The sequence below is a fragment of the Elaeis guineensis genome, chromosome 9, assembly GCF_000442705.2.
Source record: "Elaeis guineensis isolate ETL-2024a chromosome 9, EG11, whole genome shotgun sequence".
NCBI classification, from domain to species: Eukaryota; Viridiplantae; Streptophyta; class Magnoliopsida; order Arecales; family Arecaceae; genus Elaeis; species Elaeis guineensis.
The window spans coordinates 95,013,612-95,036,675 of NC_026001.2; the positions used below are offsets into that span (position 1 = coordinate 95,013,612).

Genomic DNA, 23,064 nt, shown 5'->3' on the forward strand with positions numbered 1-23,064 from the left:
ATTAATGGGTTAACATTACTTGATATATTAACTGGGCCTGAGTTATTTTAATTGTATCATGTGAGTTTAAGCAAGTCAAGTTAGGTTAGCAAGTTAATCATGTCATCTGTGGCCCAACGCAACCCATTAATCAAGTAGGTTAGGTGGGGCCATGTTACATGTCTTAGGTTAGATTTTGATAATTTTCTCAACAAATTAACATCTCAACCCAACACGGACTTGACCCGATCCAATCTTTTACTGCTACCCCCACTTGACATCTTGGCATAAGCTTGGCCAAGCCTAAGTTAGTCCTTGGTAATTCGGCAAGTGCCCAAGCAAAACTTTGCAAACCTAATATTTGGCGTAGGTTAGTTGAGAATTTAATTTGGACAAGCTAAGGATGGGCCACATCCTAAACTCCAATAACTTGCACTACACAATTCTTAGGTTGTTTCTACGTAGCACTATGAAAATGGATTAGGATATTGTGGATATTAAACCCCCAAAAAGTGATGTTGAGTGTAGTCTACATTGGTGCTGTTCCATGAATTTTAGGCTCAACCATGGGCTAACACATATGTAACCTATAATCTCTTGATTTTTCTGTTGGATCATAAATCTTTAAAGATTTTAGGTTAGTTTTTATGATTTTTTTCAGAGTTTGCTTCAAAATTATTTATAACTTTGCTCTAATTTGTGCTGAGTGTGATGCTGGCTTGTATTGATTGTTCACTGATAAATTTTACGTGTTTCAAAAAAAAAAAAACTTGTTGAGTGTATTGGATTTCATACTATCCAATATTGACTACTTATCAAAAAAAAAAAAAAAAAAAAAAAAAAAAAAAAAAAAAAAAAAAAAAAAAAAAAAAAAAAAAAAAAAAAAAAGTCTTATGAGTAAATGAATAATAGATACAATGGATTAAAAAGTCTCTCTCTCTCTCTCTCTCTCTCTCCGGTAGTAAAAATGTAAGAGTATTTACACCTGAGAATCCAGCACCTAAATCCCGATTACCTCCTCACCCACGTTTTCAGAACCCAACCCAAAATCAAACAAACCCAGACTCTCAAAACCCACCCCCGCACCCACAGATATGGATAAGAAACGAAAGGAAGATTAAAAAAATAAAAAATAAAATCCCCAACTTCATCTCCACCTTGATCTCCATCTCCCCAACCTTCCCTCGCCGCTGACACTGTGCGCTCTTCCCCACCTCTTTTCCTCCATCCGTTTCCCCTTTTCGGTTCCCCGTTTCTCCTGCTCCCTATACGAAGCTCGAATGGCGGACCCCCAGCCGCTGGAGGCCCCCAACAACGGCGCCGTCTCCACCGTCGCCGCCGCTTTTCCCGCCGACTCGGCCACCGCCGCCACCACCGCTGCCGCCTCCGCCGCTGGTGGCGAAACCCTCGTCCCGGGCTCCAAGCGGCAGCGCCGCCCCAGCGTCCGCCTCGGCGACATCGGCGAGCAGCCGGCTGCCATCCCCTCCGAGCCCCACCCCCGCCGCAGCAAGCAGTGGAAGATCTCTTCCTCCGCCTCCGCCGCCGGCGACCACCACCTCCGCCATCCCCCGCCGCCCAGGGACCCCTCCAAGCCCCTCTCCAGGACCCGGCCCCTCACCACCCTCGGCCCCGACGAGTCCCGCGACGCCCCCGTCGAGGACCGAGTCCTCCTCCCCGTCGACGAGAACCTGGAGCCCCTCGCCGTCGCGATCCGCCGGGGTGTCCGGGATGCCAAGGCCCGGCGGGCTATCGCTAGGCGGGCGAGGTCGGTTTGGACCTCCAAGGTCGAGGAGGGAACGGACGCCGTCGACCTGAAGTCGAGCGGCGGGGATGACGCCGGCGAAGAGGGGTACCGGGAGTTCGGCGGCCTCCGGCGGGAGGACTCCGAGAGTCCGAGAGCGGCGGCGGGGGTTAGGGTTAGGGTTTCGGACAGTAGGGATATGGGTCCGTTCACTGATGCGGTGGAAGGAGATTTGCCGTCGGAGACCCACGGTGGGGATTGGGACAACCAGAATGGACAGTGCGGATGGCACGAGGACGGCGGAGTCCGGTCGTGGCTGAACCAGCTGGGGCTCGGGCGGTATGCACCGGTGTTCGAGATCCATGAGGTGGATGATGAGGTGCTACCATTCCTGACTCTTGAAGACTTGAAGGACATGGGGATCAATGCGGTGGGGTCAAGAAGGAAGATGTACTGTGCCATCCAGAAGCTCAAGAAGGGCTTCTTCTGAGAGTTTCCGTCAAGAATGTTGTTGAAAGGGAAAAAGAGAAGTTTTAAAACTGGCGGCAAGATGGGAATTGCAAACCTGAAATCGTTGGTTGGTGTTCCTCTGTTTTGTACAAATTCACTCAATATAAGTTTTTCTTAATTTAATACCGTCACTTGCTTTAAGATATGATATTTTGTTGGATGTTTTGAATGTGTCTGCTTCTATTGTCTGGTCAAATTGTTGAAATAGCTGTCCTTGGTAGATAATGTGGGAAGTTGTAGGAGAGATTTTATGATCAAAAGCAAATTCAGTAGAGGAGTGGAGGAGGAGGAGATTGGTTTAACTTGTATTAGAAATTAGAAGTTCCAACCAGTCAATCACTGGAGTAATGTGAAATTAATGGACATCATTTTACTTAATAATGCTTTCTTCTTAACTTAGCTATACATTGTTTCAGGAGTAAATTCTGATCTTAAAACCCTTAGTCTGTATCTTAACGTCCATAGTGGATGCTAAGGATGGTAATGTGGATACTGCTTTGGATTCCAAACTTTGTGTTTCTTAACTTTTAGAACTGATTTTTTTTCATTTGCTCATGGTACTCTTCATGCTTCATGAGCATGATACTGGCTTAATATGAGTAATAAAAAATAAACTCATAAACATGCACACAGATAGATTCAAGGGAGGTGCAAGATAGGGGGGAATGTTGAATTATGTTGCTGTTGAATTTTTTATCTAGTGCTTGTTTGACAAGCATCTCACTCTGGGACTTGCATTCATCTTTCTGAACCCTTCATACATCTTATCAATTGATCAAAAAACCTAAATCTAGAAATAAAGGATAATGATCTTATGATGACATTCTGGATCACAAAAAGATGAAGTACAAGAATACATTATTTTCTTCTATTCAGTAGCGCCTACTTTATGTTGCGCACATCTCTCTGTGTATGTATTTTTATGTTTTTAATGAAAATTTTCCTGTACCAAGGATGTGATAATTTCAGTGATATTTTAGCTTATTCAGACTATCTCTAGCACATGCCTTACTTTAAATCCCACATTGTCCACAGAACTCTTGATCTAGGGACATGCGTAGTTGGTGAAGAAGGTTAGTAATACTAGGCTTTTAATATTCAGTTTTTCAGACTTTTCTGTGGACCTTGTATTATTCTCTATCTTTGTATTTGTTGTTGATTTGCTTGGTGATCGTAACATTCTCTTGTAGCTCCTTATTGAGGTTTTCTTGAAAAGATATAGGAAATTAACTTTTGAAAGGTGTGACTATGAATAATTTTGGAAGTTTATAAAATGCTGTAAAATTAAGTTGTCATGGGTATGATTCATGAGTAAATATCTGCAGCTTTGCTTCGAAAATGTCTGCGTGGCATGGTGTTTGTACTCGAGCTGTATGGAACAGCATAGTCACCATAAGGAATTGACCAGAGGTACTGCATCAATTTTGTCAACCAATCAAGTATTGGATGTTGGACTGAGAATTTCGGGAATGTGGAAAGGGTTAGGAAATGATGTAGTACTTTCATATGCATGGAGTTTGAAAAGAAACAATAAGAGAAGTCTGGCAGGTTAGTAAGTTGTCATCATTTTTGTTTTCTTTTTTTCTTTTTTTGTGGTTGCTAGTTGTGGTGACCTTATATTTTTCTAGCTTGGCTAGTTTGGGTTGTGATGAGAACTTTCTACTCTGTCTAAGATCTGAGGAGACTTTCCATTCATTTGTCAGAAGATTAAGTCTTATGAGGGATCAACAGGGCTATGACAGATGCTCTTATCTTTATGCAGTCACCTTCTAGTGAGATAGGCAATATTCATGAGATTTCAAACAGGGTAAAAGGCAGTGGATACTGATTCTTATAGGCCGTGGTCGATGAGAACTTATTATCGGGGACAGACAAACTGGAAAAATTGCTATAGGTATTGATACTATATTAAACCAAAAGCAAATGAACTCAAGGGGCACCTCTGAAAGTAAGACATTGTACTGTGTCTATGCAGTGATTGGACAGAAATGCTCGACTGTGGCACAATTAGTTGAAATCTTGGAAAACGCAATTCATATGCTTGAGGGTTCAAGAGTCGAAAGCTCATTCTGCAAGAGCACCTGTAATATATGGTTTGCAATTCTCATCTTCTTATAGATATGGAGATAAACTAATACATATCGGTTGGTTATGATTTTTTTTCTGATTGCAGGGGGTTTAATGTTTTCATATGTTGATGATATTATCTTGAGGGTAATGAGACCTTAAGGGCAGATGTAGTGTTACCTTGAGATGATGATTTGGAAATTCTTTTGCCATTTCCTGATAGGGATCAAGACAAGCAATGCTGGATATGGCATGCTGCCTCAATATTGTGTTGTATGGTATTAATGGTCCATGCTTGCTTGCACCTATGTTTTCAATATTTGAATTCAGTAGTACTTTTGTCTGAACATAAAGAAGCCATTAGAGAAAAAGCAAAGGAACAGGTGCCTTACTAATGTCTTGTTGCTTGCTGGATTCCCTCCTCTCTTATCCTTCTTAATTGATGAAGCCATGAAGAAAGGAGGGTTGAAGACTGGGCAGATACCTAATTTCTCCCCTTCTCCTCCAAACCTTTTCCCTTGTTCCCTCTCCCTTTGGTACCCATTCTTTTCCTTTCTATATTCTTTTCTCCTATAAATTTTCATCTAAAGCACTGGTATCTCACCTCCGCATCCCCAAGCGCTCTTTATATTCTCCTATTCTTCGGCCCACCCCCCTTCCCCTCACCTTTTCTTCTTTTTTTTTTTTTCTTTTTTGGATTTCTTTACATGATCTGCTTCAAAAAGTGGATTTATCCATTATCTTCATTTCCTCCTTTTCTTTAATTGTTACTTCTCTCATTATCTAATAGATTTTAATAGTTTGCTATCAGCTATCACGTGATCTTAACAGAGACAATACTGGTGCTGTGTACATACTGATGGACAATTTTGGCTTATTTCTTTCAATGTCTTATCATCTCAATATTTTATTCTTTTGTGCATGTTTTGAAACATGCAAATTTCACACAATGGGTCTCCTCATGCCAGTTTTTCGAAGTTTCTATATCTGGTTATTTAGGATTCTTGACACCAATCCGATATCTAGGTAACAATCAGCAGGGTTGTTGGGTTTCGAAATCACTTCATCAAGTTTTATAAGTATTATTTCGAAATCACTTCATCACTTGCCCACGCTCCCCCCTTCCTCCTTCCTCACATACATGCATACACCCATGCATGCATACGCGCACAAACTATCTTTCTCTCTCTCAAATCAGGTGGTGTTGGGGAGCATGATGGTCTGCCTGTAGTCATGCATATGATGGCGATCATGATCACATTGCCATTGTTTTGATTGCATAAGTCAGGGTTTGATTGGTGGAGGTGATGTTTTAGTGGAATATGCTGGTAGTTTGAATTGTAATGAGGGCACATTTACATCAAAAGGAGTTTTTAGGCTATGATCACAAGGATTATAGACTTGAATACGAGGTTTTAAATCTTGTGAGACGAAGATGTCCCAATTTCTCCATAGAATAGAACACCCCACTGTCTCGTCTTGTCCCAACAGCTGTCTCGGTCATAAATCTAAGTAAATATCCCCTATCTCTCTCTTTATTTCCTTTCTTTCTTTTTTTCTTTCTTCATTTTTCTTCTTTCTTTCCTCCTATTCATTCTTTTCTTCTACCTTCCCTTATTTCGTTTCCTTTCTCTTTCTTCTCTCCTCGCTTTCTTTTTTTCCATTTTTTCTTCTTTCCTTTCATTTTTTTTTCATCTTTTCTTCCTCTCCTTCTTTGCTCTTTCTTCTTCTTTACCCACGTGGATGGGTTTTGGTGTCCTAAATCTGTCCCAATTCTCTTTCTCATGGGAAGAGTATGGGATAGTCAAGACACCCTCCGTTCCATCGGAACGTAAAATCTTATCGAAAGCAAGTTCATATTTTAAAGGGCATCTAAGGTTTTGTAATCTTATGGGATTTTAAGTTGCACGTATTGAGAGTGGGAGGCCAAAAGCAACTGGGCAGACAAACCTTAAAAAACTCAAAAAAATAAAATTGCTTCGAAATCTTGTTTAGCTAGTATTCTACTTGATATTTCTAATGGAAGTATGCTACTTGATATTTCATATTCAATCTTTCATTACCTTTTTTAGGAAAGGTATTTTGTTGAGTTCATTTATGTGCCCTTCGGAGAGTTATTTATACTAGTTCCAAAGAGCCACAAATGGAAATGTGCATTACTTAATAGTTGATGTGGTTTGGATGGGTACATCAATACAAATTATTATTTTTTTGTAATTCAATATATTGTGATCGGCAAGAATGTGGGAAGAAAGCTTGAATATAAAATAATTCTCTAGTTTATGTATAATATCCAAGTTAACAAATTCTTGCAATGAAGATTTAAATCTTTAGTTATTGTTGCGATCAAGGGATCATGGCTTAGGCAGGTTGGTCTTCGCTCTCGCATATGTGAGGGATTGTCCACTACGGTCTCTGACCGCGGCATGGAGTCTCATGGTTTTGTCCTTCAAAAGATACCTTACGAGAGAGAAGGTCCCATCCCATATCAGCCAGAGCAAGGTTCGCCGTATCGGGTCGAACCGTCTGGTATGGGGCGTACCGAACCAGATCGACGGCCAACCGATCTGGTTCCGTCTTTTTTTTTAAAAAAACATCCGAACTGCATCAAACCGAGCGGTTCGGTATGATTCGGCTCCATACCGTCCAAAATTGGGCGGTATGGACTGGTACGGTTCGGTTCGGCATTGAACCAAACCGTACCGACATATATGGAAAAAGAGGGTGCGGGAGTGGGGGGAGTGGTGTGGGGCTTGGATTGTCTTTTAGTGACAGCCCAGGTGGGTTGTCTTCTCTGAGAGAGTCGAGAGCTCTCAGAGAACTCCTAAGGCATCGCAGACTCAACGAGACGTCAAAAACATAAGAAAAAAAAGAATTTTTTTTTCAAATTGCATCATTGGTTCGAGGAGATGCTGATTTTTGATTGAAAGTAAGATAATGTATTATTCTTTTAGTAAATATTTTATTTTTTATATTTTTATTGTTAAAAAAGGATAAGAACGAAGAAGTATGAAAATAAGAGAAAATCATGCCAAAATTTTGTGATTTTGATATAATTTGATCATATGTGATAGATTTTTGGAAGATCTACATGATGATACTAAAATTGTTAATTTTTATTAATTATATATTTTTTAAATATTTATATATATTTATTCATAAAAAAATATTAAAAAAATAAATTTAATAAAAAAATCAATGTTTTAGAATCATGTTTAGAATGATTCAAGCTACCTAAATCTAACCTCAAATTTTTTTTTTGAAATTTTTGAAATTAAAATTTTTTTTATAATTATGTAAATAATAAAAAAGTTATTAAATAAAAAATATGTAAAAATAGTGTTATATTTTAGTTAATTCAAAAATATTATTTGAATCATATAACATATTTTTTTGAATTTATAAGTTTTAAAATTATTATTAAAATTTTTTAAATTTATATATAATATTTTTTAATAATTATTAAACTACCGTATTTTGTTATACTTGCAAATATTTGTAAGAAAAAAAATTCAGAGCATGACATTCGTTGACTTTAATTAATTATATATTTTTTGATATATATTTATTCATAAAAAAATATTAAAAAAATAAATTAAAAAAAATTAAAGTTTCAGAATGATGTTTAGAATGATTCAAGCAATCAAGCTACTTGAACCTAACCTCGATTTTTTTTGAAATTTTTGAAATTAAAAATAGTTTTGTAATTATTTAAATAATAAAAAATATTATCAAATAAAAAACATATAAAATTAGTATTATATTACAGTTAATTCAAAAATATTATTTGAAGCATATAACATATTTTTTTGAATTTATAAGTTTTTAATTTATATATAATATTTTTTAATAATTATAAAACTGTCGTATTTTGTTATACTTGCAGAAATGAGTAAGAAGAAAGATTCAGAGCGTGATATTGGTTGGGATCATGATGAGATGTTCTCGGTTCGGCATTATTGGAGATGCAAATGGTGCAACACAGAGTTCAAAGGAGGAGGGATGACTAGGTTGAAGCAGCAGCTGGCTGGTGGTTATCCTGATGTATCCATGTGTTGGAAATACCAGCAAGAGGTCTGACAGTTGATGAAAAAGTATTTTGCTGATTCGAAAGCAGTGAAGAAAAGGACAGTAGAAAAAGATGGAAGTGGATCGTCCAGCTACAGAGCCGCCTTCTTGTCACTCTAGAGAGTCAGAGGAGGCTTCCGCTCCAGATGATGAGGAGGCACAGATTGAGGCTGTTATTCAGACGAGCTTGGCTGATTAGTACCGACAGGAGGAGATGGTCAGGTACAGAGAGCGATTTGAACCATCATGCTACGAATCGGGGTCTGGATTAGCGATCGGTGGGAGAGAATTTGAGTTCAGGAGGACTACCTCAGTCAGAGAGTCCGATGGTAGAGGGAGCAGACACGGCATGTCATTTTTGTTAGGAGCTTTTGGCAGTAAGAGGTCCTCCGGAGATATTCCAATAGGAGACACCATCCATGATTTGGATCCATATGCTTTTTTCAGTAAGGATTCAAAGCAGCAGAGGATTGACACAATGGTGAAAAAAGATAAGATGAAGAATATGTGACGAGCTATTGGATTATGGTTTCATTTCAGCCATATTTTAGCAAATGCAACAGACAATTCTTACTGTCGATCTGCTATTTTAGTCATAGAGACTGCTGATCAGGGTGTAGATCCGTCAGGATCTAAGAACATCTATAGTCAGCTTCTTGACAGTAATAAGGAGGATTTGCAGAGATGGATTGCTTTTTACAAGAGTAAATATCCTATATACGGACTGACAATGATGTGTGATGGTTGGATCGGTCCTACTAGACGGAGCATCATTAATTTTTTGATATACTGTGATGGAAAAATATTTTTTCACAAATCAATTGATGCTTCAGATAAGATGCACGATGCCATATGTATCTTTGGTCTGATGGAGGAGGTGATTGACTCAGTGGGTGAGCAGTATGTCATGCAGGTCATCACAGATAATGGATCACAATATAAAGCTGTCGGAGAGTTGTTGATGGAGCAGCGACCGCAAATATACTAAACCCCATGTGCTGCAAATTACATTGATCTTATACTGATAGATATTGAGAAGATTCGTAGGGTGTAGCAGGTAGTGGAGATTGCCCAGACTATTATTAGATTCATCTACAATCACACATGGGTTCTTTCATTGATGCAGACGTATACTGGGAGAGATTTTAAGATCGGATATCACACGATTTACTACCAACTACATAGCACTTGATAGTCTTCTTCAGAAGAAAGCAGCCTTACGTCAGATGTTTGTTAGTGCCGAGTGACAGAAGAACAGATATGCGAGGGTCGGCACTGATGGAAGTCATGTGGAGAACTTGATGACGAGTCAGTCATTCTGACAGCGGGCTGAGAAGATAGTGAAAGTTATTAAGCTATTATATGAGGTACTTCATATCGTGGATAGTGAAAGGTACGTTCAGATGAGCTTCTTATATTACATAATGGAGAGGATAAAGAAACAGATCAGTGAGAATGATCCGAAGCATACTCAAGAATTCATTAATATTATTGAGCCCCGTTGGGACTATCAGATGGATAGAAATTTGCATCTAACCGGTAAGCACGGATTCAAGAATATTTTAAAATATTTTTTTCTTATGCTTGTAAAAGTGTACTTAATCAATTATGGAATTTATCTATAGCTTATTATTTAAATTCGAGATTCCAGTATATCATTCCTGGGATAGATATGGATAACGAACTTTTTGCTGCTCTTCGTAATGTGATATATAAGATGGTGTCCGATCCAAAAATCATATTGTTGTGTCTGCAAGAGGTATACTAGTTTAAAACAGATGTGATTATTCAACTGAATTCGATCTGTACTCAATGATATATTTATAAATTTAATAAATATATTTTTTTACAGACGAAACAGTTTAGAGAGGGATCAGACAGCTTTGGAGTCTCATCAACTGTCGTAAGCAAAAAGTAGATGAATCCAGATAAATTACATATAAATAATGAGCATCATAGATTGATATGTAATTTTGCTTAATAATATCATAAAATTTGATATGTAATTTTGTTTTTGCAGCTGAATGGTGGATTGATTTTAGAATGTTCGCAGAACATTTGAGAGGTGTGGTTGTCCATATTTTTTTCAGACAATCTCTGCTAGTGGCTGAGAGCGCAATTGATCGACTTTCGTCCTTTATCCACAGCAGACAGAAAAATCGTCTGATATAAAAATATCTCAACGATTTTGTATATGTTCACTATAATCTGAGATTAAGGCTAAAATACATTCAGAAGGAAATACAATTAAAGTACACTGATTCGATACTATATGATTATGCTGACGAGGACGATGATCCGATTATCGGATGGCTTGCAGGTCAGCAGCAGGAGCTAGAGCTTGATGAGTCGGGGTTCCCTTCACGACCAACCAGTGTGGTAGCTAGGAAGATCAGGGTGGATCCAGGGCAATGGACAGAAAGAAATATTTCACATAAGGTTCCAGCTGATCAGCCACAGCCTGAGGGAACACAGGAGACTCATTCATCATATGACTCGATGTCCGATACTTTCTCGCAAAGGTTCGAGCGACAGATATTTTGACGAGGTCGGCAGTCAGCAAGAAGACATCCATCCTCAATCACAGAAAACTCAATCATAGAGAGGCACAAAGGGAGAAAAGAAAAGATAGTTGCACGTGCACCACTCTCGAGAGTACAGAAGCTATCTGGCTCAGATTCGGAGATCAGAGAGAATGATAATGATACTGGTAGTAGTAGTCATGGATTTGATGATCAAGGAGGAACTGGAGGACAGGAGATCACTGCTTATGAAACAGTCGCAGGGTGATATTCGATTCATCGGTGAGTTTCAATTTATACATGCCACACAAGATAGTCCATGGTGGACGAGTCGGTAAAGATCGTGGGGAGCTGATTTCATATAGACGACGGGCTCTTAGAGATCGTCTAGCACACAATGCAGCTGCAGACGATCTTGCACATGGAGTAGAGTTCATGGATGTATCTGGGTCATCCTCGTATTATGGATTCTATTATCTGCAGCCATCTTACGATCCATATGGATATGGTGCATCCGAGACATCGTCTTCTAGTGGTTACTATCCTATGCAGTCTGGAGCATTTTACGGATCAGATTTTGCTACCGGCATATTCGGATGGGCTCCTTCACAACCATACCATCATTCCGAGGATACTTCTCAGAGCCAGAGTTTGAGTGAGAGATCTGAGATGTCTTATAATTCAGAGAGGATGTCTTATGGGACAAATATTCAGGAGTACAGTGCATCTTGGTTAGAAGGTTGGACTGATGTTTCTTTAGATTATGCTAATGATTCAGATATCTACAAGTGTCATAGATACTCGATGAAATATTAAATGCAGAGTAGATCTTGAGGTTAGTATATTATTTTTTATGCTTTATACTTTAAAAGTTTAGATATATTTTAATGCACATTTATATATTTTTTTTAAATTTTAGGATGATATAGTTGTAATATAATGTAAATAAATATATATTTGAAATTTTGGATCAAGAATCCCTATACCGCTATCGAACTCAAAAATTAAATCCAAATATATCAATAATATGCAATATAATGTAATTTGGGGGTTGTATTTATAAATTAATAATTTGAACATCCAAAAAAAAAGAAATAAAACAAAAAAAAAATTTGTACCGGAACCGAATTGGTACGTCGAAGCGTACCGTGTGTCGGTACGATACGGTATCGATACCGTACCGTATCGATCCGCCATCGATACAGGGTCCGATACCGGTGCAGTGGACCTTGAGCCAGAGTCTTCCTTGACTCACAACCAATATGTGACTAATGACGTCCTCCCTCCTACACCACAACATAGCTCCCTAGTCAAAGAAGACTCCGGACAAAGTTGCGGAAGGTGCACCATAGTCCGTTGAGGCACATCGGCCCCACGGTGGGCATCAATGTTGCGGTCAAGGGCTTGTGGCTTAAGCGGATCGGTCTTTGCTCCCATGTATGTTATGTATTGTTCACTTCGGCTTCTGGCCTTTATGGCACGGGGCCTCACAGTTTTGTCCTTCAAAAGGTGCTTCATGGGGGAAAGAAGGTTTCATTCCATATAAGCCAGAGTTTCTTTTAATTGACAACCAATGTGGAACTAATGATGCTCTCTCTCCTACACCACAAGGTCGGAGATTCGCGCCCTCCTAACGCCAATTTATTGCCGCTAATCTTTTGATGGAGGTTGGATCGGTCAGATAAAAGATGCGGCTGGTGTTGGGCGGCGGCGTCTTGAACATAAGTTCCTGACTGAAGTTAGCTCCGGTGAGAACCCTCCAATGCTCAAGTTAGAAAACTAGAAAACAAAGGAGGAGCAAGTTGTTGGGAGAGCAGTGATTGCATACACTAAGGGTCCTCTTTGGCCTTCTATTTATATAAGAGGTGGAAGTGCTGTGAGGAATTTGGAAAATCAGATTGTTAGTTTTGCCGTATTGGGCAAAATATGTCTATTATTTTCTATTTTATTTGAAGAGGTACATCGTTATTTTCTTCCTTATCCGCTCATGGCAAGCTGTGACGCAAATTCTGGGATTTTCCTAGTTGGTGTAAGTCGGGCAACAACATCAAGTATAAAACTTTCGTGAAATGTCAGCTTAGATCAATCTTGAAGATATCTCGGGTTGGTCATAACTAAGGTCGGGCAGGATTGAGGCTCCTGTATGCCAGCTTCAACCGAGGTAGGATTTTCCTCCCCATATTAGTTATAAATGCTATTCTTTTGTCTTTGTTTTAGAAGAAAGGTGATAGTCATGTTTGGTGTCTCAATAGGGTCTATAAATATTTAGAATGGATTAGAAAGAGAGTTTCTAGGTAAGCTATTTGATACTTTGAAGAAATGTAACTTTCTCTGGTGTCATTTCGGGGTTTTATTGGTAAGGTAGGTGGATTATCCAAACTGGATCATTATAATGGGCTTTAATTAATATAAAATAAAATCTTATGACATTGGACCAAGGCCAGGGAATTGCTTGATGTTCTCATTGCTAGTCATCACTTAGTGCATCTTGAGTAGTAGTGTTTAAAGCTAGAGATATCTCGTCTGGATCCCATAGATAGTGGAACCTGTGGTGGAAAGATGGGAGCCTTTAAGTTTAAATGGAATGCAACTCAGTACTTTATATTTGGTGAGTCCATGCAACACCAGCTTGAAATAACATCTACGTTTATCACTAAATATCAAAGCTGACTCCAAATAGTTCTGATAAGGGCTGATGGTTATGGTTACAATATGCAACAACACCAGGTATCCTTTTTCTACTCATAAGGCCATGCAAAAGCTAGAAATGAAGTTAATTCTTGAAAACTATCTTTTAGAAATAGAAGCCTGAGCATCAACTTTTAGAATGAATGGAAGGAGTTTTGAATCTTGACATTGATATGTATTTGGATTTAAAACAAGAAGGGGCATCAAGAGCAAGTTGAATGGTAAATATTTTTTTTTAAATTCTTTATTTCGTTCCTTTTTTTTGGAAGAATGTTCACATGAACTTTATTGTTATTGAGGCATCTGATTGAACAAAATCATTGCTCTTTGGCTCAAATGAGATAATGATGTGATTTTTTAGACTATTACTAGTTGGAAAGATAAAATTGTGCAGAAGGGGTTATGTTAATGGGACGGGTAATGAGTAGCAAGATGGAAACAGTATAGTCAAAACTCCTTGTTGGCGTGGGGGGGGTGGGGGGAGAGAGAGAGAGAGAGAGGTCAATTGGTTTTGATGGGCTTATTATCGCAATTCTAAAGGAAGATGTCAAGATTTTGATATAGTAGAGGTTCAGCAGCTAGATATTGGAGGAGAGTCCAAGTCAGCAACAGACTATGCAGATGTAGTTGTCATATGTTACAATTGCATAATATTGGTACATGAGTAATGATTTTAGAAAGACCATGTGGAATTGCTTTTGATTGGTGATCTGATTTCAAAATTAACTGTGTGCTGATCCAGCATTGCAATTTCTTGTTTTTTTTTTAAAAAATCTTTCTGCATGTTTAATTGACTATTTGTACTATCATTGCATTTACTGGTAATGTATTACGAAGAAATGGGAGAAGCAAAAGCACTTCAACATTTCTCCATTGATAATAACCCGGAGGAAGTGAGTTTTAAAGAGCGAAATAATATTAAATTTAAATATGTTTTCCAGAAATTGACCACAGATGTTGAATAATTGGACAGATGTAATACCAATGTTGATCTGGTATTAACCACAAAGCCCAGGTATTTTAGAGATGGCTTACAGAATAGAATTTTGTTATCCTTGAGACTGCCATAAAAAATATCAGTGATCTCTGGAGTGAAATAACTACTTGTAGAATGATTCTCTGGATTTTCATGATCATGTGTGATAAAAATTCATAGTTTGGTTGATTGGCATTCGGATTTTCCAAATATGTGAACATGCCAAAAGATATTGTAAACCTTCATACATTGTTGTGACCCTTATAATGTTATATACATGCAGGTGCAGCTGTAGGTTATCATTTTGTAATAGCAAGCAGATTTTGATCTTAGATCCTGATGCTCCATCTTCTTTGAACTAAATTAGCTTGGCAAATTTGACACTTTACATAGATTTGACAGAGCCAACGTTTGTGTGATTTCCTGGCTATCTTATACAAGCAAATTAGAAAATTTGTCTTTTGGACTATGGATGAAGTATTTGGAAACAGAAAAAAGTTGATAAACAATTCAAGAAACCAGCCTTCAGATCAAGCACATTAACTTGTTACATTAAATAGTGTGAGAAGAAACTAATAACAGCAAAAACATTCAATCTAATTAGGATGAGGAAGCATTTGGGAGACATGGCAGGACTAAATCAATTTTTCCAGTGCAAGCAAGCTTGTATAGTAGCAGTCTAGCTGTATTTGCAGCTGTATGGTTGTTGACTGCAAACAGTGCCGAATACCAGATAATAGATGAAAGCTATATCTGAGGCAAACTTCCACTTATTCTGGATTATTACTCAGTTCGTGCAACATCACTACAGAGGAGAAAGACATGCCTTCTGACTGAAAATAGAACAAGCGCTACCAGTGGGATAAAGTGGAATGTTCTTATATTGATTGCCCTTGAAGTAAACTTATAAATACATGTGAGGATGACATAGGTAAGCATATAATAAGCCAGACCAGTTATTTGAGTGTGAAGAAGTGGACGATACTCATAGGACCAGGATTAATCTTGTTTGTGTGAAGACCAACTTTGAGTTGCAGAAGGGCCATATATGTGCTAAAAGTCACTAGCCTATACTTATTGTGTAAGATTATTTTGGAATATTAGGTGAGAAGAATAATAAGCTTTATCAATGGCAGACATTGTGACTGCATAGTCCAGAAAATGAGTAAAATATTCTATCAAATTGCTTGGACAAATTCATGACAGGACACAGCAGAGATTTGCAAGCAATGTGTGGTCTCTACAGGTAAGCATGTGATGCGGTGTGCCATTGTTATTTTGGGAAGCCATGATGGTACAAATTGCTTGAAGGAAAACAAACTTACTTGAGGGCTTGTTCTTTTGTGGATAAATATTATAGGAAAGTTGGTCAAGTTTCCCGTTAACCAACTTACCCATATTTTTACACTTTTCAAGATGGATAAATTACTTTCCTACGGTAACATTTATCCATGAAATGAAGGAAAATCTTACCCATTTAGGGGGTGGTTAAATCATTTTCCCATCAAGTGGGAAAGTGACCTTTTTAATTCATTCTTAATATATCCTTAATTTTATTATAATAATAATAATATAACAATAATAATATAATATATTATTATGTATAATAATATTATATAATATTAATATAAGATATTAATATTATTATAATATAATATAATATAATAATATATAATAATAAAATAATATAATGTATTAATATTTATATTATAATAAAAAATATAATATAATATAATCTATAATAGTAAATATAATATTTATATAATGTATTATAATAATATAATATAATAATATTATAACATACAACAATATAATAATATAATATATTATAATATAGTAATATAATATGTTATATATATATATTTATATAATACTATACTAATATAATAATATAGTATAATATATTATAATATACTATAATATATTATAATAATAATATAATAATATAATATATGTTATATTATACTATAATAATATATAATAATAAAATAATATAATATACTAATATTTTATATAACAATATAATATAATATTATAATGTAATATAATATATATAGTAATATTTATATAATAAAGGGTATTATGGAAAATATGAATAGATCATAATAACTTACCTAGAAAAATAGTAATATAAAAGAACATGAATAACAGATTTTCGAGTCATTTTTCTATGCACAAAAGAATATGGATAAATTATTTTCCTGTCTAAATATTGTCTGTGAAATACTTAACCAGAAAAATACTATTTCCTGGGTAAATCTTTTACCCGCAAAAGAACGGGCCCTAAAGGTGAAATGAAAATGAAGGTGGTTCTTACGGTTAAGAGTATTGGAGACTGAGAGCTGAATAACCAATGGCACTGACAATCTGCGCGAGGGTTGATGATATATTTATAACTCATATTATAAAGCTTTGCTAGAAGCCCTCTTAACCCTTTTGATGCAACCTTCCTGACTCCATATTAAGCACCATTGTGAGGGGAACAGGTTTGTTGGCAGTTTCTGGTTTGTGAGGGCCCAAGTTGTTAAGATTGGTTTCAAAAGCTACTACATTGAGTTCTATCATGCAGGGTCGTGAATCAATTCACCATCCTAGCTTTGATAACTCCAAGAAAGCTGCTTCATGAGTTTTTGAAGGACAAAAGGGTATTAGAATTTGTCAAGTACTGGTTTTGTATTCTATAGATGAAATGCTTGGAACAAATGCTTGGTTATCACCTTAATGATTATCACCAAATTAAAAATATGATAAAAGGTCAAAAGAACGAGCATGTTTGCAGTATTTTTGTTTACAGTATTTTTGAGACAAAATTTCATGGTTTCATGTGCCGTACTCATCAATTTATAACATATAGCAGCACTGTCAGTAGTCATAAGTTGGTTCGCTCTGACTCCCAGTGATAATGGAGTGTGAACAGAGATCCCAAATTATCAAGGACAGAATTACAGTATTTTTATTTTACAAGTTTTGCTTGTAATGTGAAACAATGTTTGATGCTTCTTGCACATTCGTTTATCGATTCTCATGTTTGTTTCGTTGGAAACAATTCTCAAGGAGGTGTAAATATATCCAATAGCAGCAAATTTGTCTATTGTTTATTGGGAAAATAAACAATACGTGCTATATGATGCAGATTTTTATTATATTGACTAAGTAATCCATTGGTTTTGTTACTTGACCCAAGAGCACAAACTCCCAATTACATTTGAAGTCTTCATCATGTTTTTATAATTTCATCAGGTTACCACAAGCTCTTACACTTCATTGTACATTTAAATCTGAGCGTGTACAGGTAGACAGCAAGAATTCCACTGCACATTTCTCATCTTTTCTCAACTCGTTTTGAACTTGCAGTGCAGATAATTTGTTATGATATCTATTCTCTCACCTTAATGATGGCAGAACATGAACAATCAGATAAAACTCAGGTTCTTATGTTGAGCATTTTACACAATTACAGAATTTTCCACTGTAAAAATCCACATGTCCACATAGCATTGCCTATACAGATCCAATGCCAGCATGTTTCATCTTAAGCTCTCATGGACATATTATTAAAATCTTTAATCATGCAGAAATGTTTTAGAATCAAGTCCATATCTTTCTACGGTATGTTGCATGTGAGAGAGAAATTTAAATTAGATTTATTTTTTTAAAAAAATCTAGATAGTTTCATTGACTTTTAGGTTTTAGTGGACGTGATGATTAAGATGATAAGCAAGGTGGTGGTGGGTGTTCTTGGTTTAAAGAAAATAAGATCATGAGCAGAATAAAAGGAATTGTGGGTTAACATGAGTCCTGAGGGGATCAGGCAGGATTAATAGATTTGAAAGGTGGTAAATGGGATCGTCAATTATCCGTGTATGGAGTCAGGTGTTTGAGAGAGAGAATGTGTGTGAGAGGGAGACGGACTCTTCTTGTTCAAACTTTGAGTGTGGAGTTATAGAGTACTTGCATGGATGTGCCAGTTTGGCTATAACACTGTCACTATGAAGGGCAGGGGTAGAAATGGGGATTTATTCAGTTATAAGAATGAAACTACAAGCTAATTGAAAGACCAGGCTCAATGCACATTTACACTTTAAAGGTTTAAATTTTTTTTTTCAGTGTATTGACCTGTACATGCCACACAAGTCTTGAACTGGTATATGGGGCCTTGATATGCCCCACTCACTATCTTCAAACCGGGCCTGAACCCCTCATATTTTGCTGGACCAAGGCTGATCTAATCTGAACAGCTTGGTGTCAAGATGGATAAATATAATACCACCCCACAAGGTAGTGAGAGGCATTGGAATGCTCTCCAAGTGCCAGATTTGAAGAATCGGTCATTATATAAACTGTAAAATGCATAAATATAGTTTTGCAATTTTTCTTAAGTTAGTTATGTGAAATTACATATTACACTATGAAACACATATAGTTTTTCTTTTTCTTTTTTTTTTTTTTTAGTTATGTGAAATACATATTACACTATGAAACACATGTTAAATAGCAAAAAAAAGCTTTAGCACACATAAAATAAGGATGATCCGAGCATTTAAAAGTACTATGCTCAAGTTGGGGGGCTAAAAATGGCCATACCAAGGCCAAGGGTGCAAGCAGGCCCAAGCTATGCTCTCTGGTACAAAGTGTTGGTATGGTAGGTAATGCATGGTGTATTTTTACTAACCTGGGACTAGTACTTTTTGTGCCTCAATTTTGCTTAAAATCTTAACTCCGTGCCAAAGATTCAAGAAGGTGTAATAGTTAATTTCTGCCAAGTCCTACATACAGAATAAGATAGGGATTCAACATATGCTTTTTTCTTGATGGTCTCAAGAACTACAAATATACGTGGAAAATCATTTCTTTAAAGTTATGCAATTGCATGATGTGTTCTTGTTGCCATTTCTACAGGCTTTGTGGTCATGTTTGATGCCTCTATTCAATATGGTGACAGTTCTTAAGCTGGTTTGCATGTCAGGTATTGAACAGGATTCATGGAAAAAATCATTGGGCATCTTGCTAAGAAAAAGAGTGGACATTGTGTTTTCACAGAAACGAACTTTTTTCTTTCAAAACAATAACAAACAACAAATTTGTGTGTAAATCTTCATTTGAGATCATGCAAGGATGAGTGTCTAGGCATATGTGACTTCAGAAGGTCTCTGATAATGAGCAGAGCTGAAGATTCCAGCAGATTTTAACTGATGATAAGGATGTCAAAATGAAGGTGGAATAGTCCATTGTTATGAAGGGAGATTTTGACAAGCTTGGATTACCAAAGTGATTTATGTTGATGTTTCACTTGATCGCAGAGCATCTCATGGTTAAAGCTGACAAGTTGCAGAGCGTAAAAACCAGGTGTTCAAAATGTTATGGATCTTTTGAAGGATAAGTTAATATAGTTTATTGTTGATGTTGCAACTGTGCAAAGTACCATATATCTGCAGATACTTGGCTGCCCATCTTGCAAATGTGGGCAGATCCCACCTCTGATTTTGAACTCTGTAGTCTCAAATCACTAACGTATGCAAGGTTCTTCTTACTTTGCAGCTTATGTTTTTCCAGCAAAAGGGAGGATGTAGAAGAACATTTTGACTCGAGAACAAGTCCTCACAAATGAGAAACCCAGCATATGACTCCTTTCTGGTTGTGGCATGTTTGATTATCAGTGAGAGTCCTATGCACAATTGGACATTTTTGAGTTTTAATTTGAACAATTATAGATTGGTTTGAGGCTAGTTTGAATTACTTATTTGGTGGGAGGCAAAACTAGAGATCAGAATCTGCTTCTTGGGTGCACTTAAAGAGTGGAATCAATTCTGAGTCTGGATGGGGGTCACAAACTTTTCCAGAGTCACAAAGTCCATGTGTATGAATGCTGTAAAAACCTTACTATTATTTTTGTAAACTGTCTTTTAAATTGCATAGGGATTTTCTTTTCTTCTGTAGATTCAGGAGGTTCCCTTGGCAGATTCAGTTGTATGGTGATTGAGGGTTAAAGCATTATTGTCTCTCATTGAATCCATGTTACCTGCTATCTATTTATTATATGAAATATCAACAGTTGCTGTTTTAAAATGTTATTTGATCTCTCTATTATTAGGATTAGAATGAGGGATGAACTTGGATATCCAAATTTTTCCCATATGGTAGTCTTTAAGCACCTACCGGAAAATTTTGTCAATGAAATCATCGATTCACCAGAACTTGAAGGTCATTGTGTTTACTGTTTTCTAGACTTTAAAATGCTGCCAAATTTTCTGTAAACTAATACTGAACTGTCCTTTGTTATACCTTTTTTTTCCTGTTAGATAAATTTGTGTTGAGTTGGAAAGAACGAGTGTGTTGCCATAGCTACTTACATTTGCCATGGCACTGTAGCACCTGAAGTTAGCAACATACGTGTGCTTATAGAATGTCTGCCATATTTACTATAGATTTTGAATAAACTTTTCTGGCAAAATTCAAAGATTACAGCTTTAAGTTGGGACTCGAGGTAATGGTCCTTTTGTTCATGTTATGTTGCACAAAATCTTATTTCCATTTAGAGAAACTTTTTCAAATTGCTCTTCATATGTATTCTTTCTTGTGAGATGATCATCATTGATAATCATGTTAACATGTGTTCCTTGCGTCTACTGGGGACAGGACGTGAAGAAAGTTTTAAATCCACCATACTTCATCTTGCTTGCATTTGATATGTTTTGATCTTTGTGCTAAAATTTCTAGCTTACAGGTATAACCATATGGCTGCTCTTTCTTCTGTAGTAAGTTGTAATAGCAACTTCTGGTTAACAGTTAATTAGAACTTTTTTCTCCAATTATAAAATGTTTCCTAGTTTTGCTTTGTTTTCCTTCTGGTGTTGGTTAAATGAAAAATCAACACTTGTTTCCTGCTTCCACCTCTAGTTCTACACCCTTGAAAATGTCTCCATCAGGTCATACTGGTTTTTATTTATAGTATCTAATTTTCCTGCCACTTCTGATCAGCATCTCAGATGCATTAATTTTGTTGAGAAAAAAAAAAAATCTATCCTGGTTATTAGTGCATGGCAGGTAATGCATTTCCTTTCGCATGTGTCATTTAGTTGCATAGAAGGAAACTGGAGTTCAAGTGTTATTTATTTATTCTTGTTTTTCACCTTTACTGACACATAATTCTTGTGTGTTACTTTATGAGAAGATTTTTCTAGTAAGATTCTTAGAATGTAACGTCTGATACTTGATATGTCCTTTTCTTCATGGAATCACAGTATGTTGCACATGTTTGCATTGTTTTTCCACGAAGGATGTCTATGATCATTGTGGATAGCATGAATGGCCTTCAGAGAGAATTACATGCAGGGGCCTACGCTTGTCCTGATGCTGGTGGCTCTATGCGTAGTTAGGATCTCATGGTGATTGCAGCTGGGTCCTGCGCACTCATTGTCTGTGCCCTTAGTTTGGTCTGTGAAGTTAGTGAACCTGATTTGTTCTTTTGTTTGGATCATGACTAAGGCCTTAAAAGTTTTCTGCTTGACTATTTTGAGGATGCTGACACCCAACTGATATTATCCAGTGCTGTACCCCAGATCGATCTTTGGTGGTGTTTTCACGTCTCTCCGGGTTTGATCCTCATCATGTTTTCTTGGTGTACATATGACCAGAATCCAGTTGTTGTTCTGTTCTTGGTACAGCGGTTGTCAAAGTCTTATATAATCCAAAGTTAGTTGCTGTGTTTTCTTTTCTGATGATGTTTGTTGCATGATGAGCACAAGAAATATTGTTCATGTGGTTAGGCCGGTGGTAATTTCTCCAACTATATTTTATTTTATTTGCATATATCCAATGATCTACATGGATTAGTGATGTCAGTGTCAATTAAATGCTGTACATAGATTGGATCTCATGCTCTTACATGCCCTTGAAAGTTCAAAATGAGAAGCTCATGAATTCAAATCATCTCACCTGTATGGGGATAGAAATGTGGATTCAACCTCTAAGCTTTTGGTTATGATAGTGATAACTCCTGTACTGTTAGAAATTTGGATTCCAACACTGAGCTCATCGTTATGATGACAATAACTTCAATAGTTTGTCAGTGTCAAACTTTTGGGTCATTAATGTTGTGTATCTTTTAACTTCCATCTGCTTGTGATATACAAAGTTTTTACAGAGGAGGAAGTAAGCCCTGTTTCATTCTAAATTCACTCTTTTAATGTATTCTTTTATTTCTTATGTTGCGTAGACATTCTCTCAAGGTTCGCCCTCAAACAGATGATGAGAAAGATGGGGAGCGGCTGAAAATGGCAAACAATTTACTAAATCTATGCTAGATAATTATGATTTATAGAATGGACCTTTGCTTCCATACCCTTATAAATATTTGCAGTTGCACATATCCTTTGTCAAATTAATTATTTCTTTTTGCACGTATATCCTTATAGATAAGTGTAATTTTATAAATTTGTGTATATTTTCTTGTAAATTATTTTTCTAAATGTAGATCCATGATTCAATAAATGCATGCAGATATTAAATTGTAT

The 23,064-nt window shown here is 36.7% G+C and overlaps 1 protein-coding gene across 10 annotated transcripts; it reads left to right on the top strand.

Moving 5' to 3' along the window:
- The first annotated feature begins 1,095 nt into the window (after positions 1 to 1,095).
- LOC105051068 (uncharacterized) lies at positions 1,096 to 22,967 on the top strand. 10 transcript variants are annotated; one of them, XM_073243380.1, is made up of 4 exons: positions 1,096 to 2,297; positions 3,556 to 4,124; positions 4,206 to 4,323; positions 21,793 to 22,266. In XM_073243380.1, exon 1 carries the CDS (start codon positions 1,260 to 1,262, stop codon positions 2,208 to 2,210), a length of 951 nt encoding a protein of 316 aa, XP_073099481.1. In that variant the 5' UTR covers positions 1,096 to 1,259; the 3' UTR covers positions 2,211 to 2,297; positions 3,556 to 4,124; positions 4,206 to 4,323; positions 21,793 to 22,266. The 10 variants fall into 10 exon arrangements, with proteins under 10 accessions (XP_073099481.1, XP_073099482.1, XP_073099480.1 ...); XM_073243381.1 differs by lacking the exons at positions 3,556 to 4,124; positions 4,206 to 4,323 and adding an exon at positions 3,266 to 3,303; XM_073243379.1 differs by having other exon boundaries at positions 3,556 to 4,323.
- Positions 22,968 to 23,064: the final 97 nt, after the last annotated feature.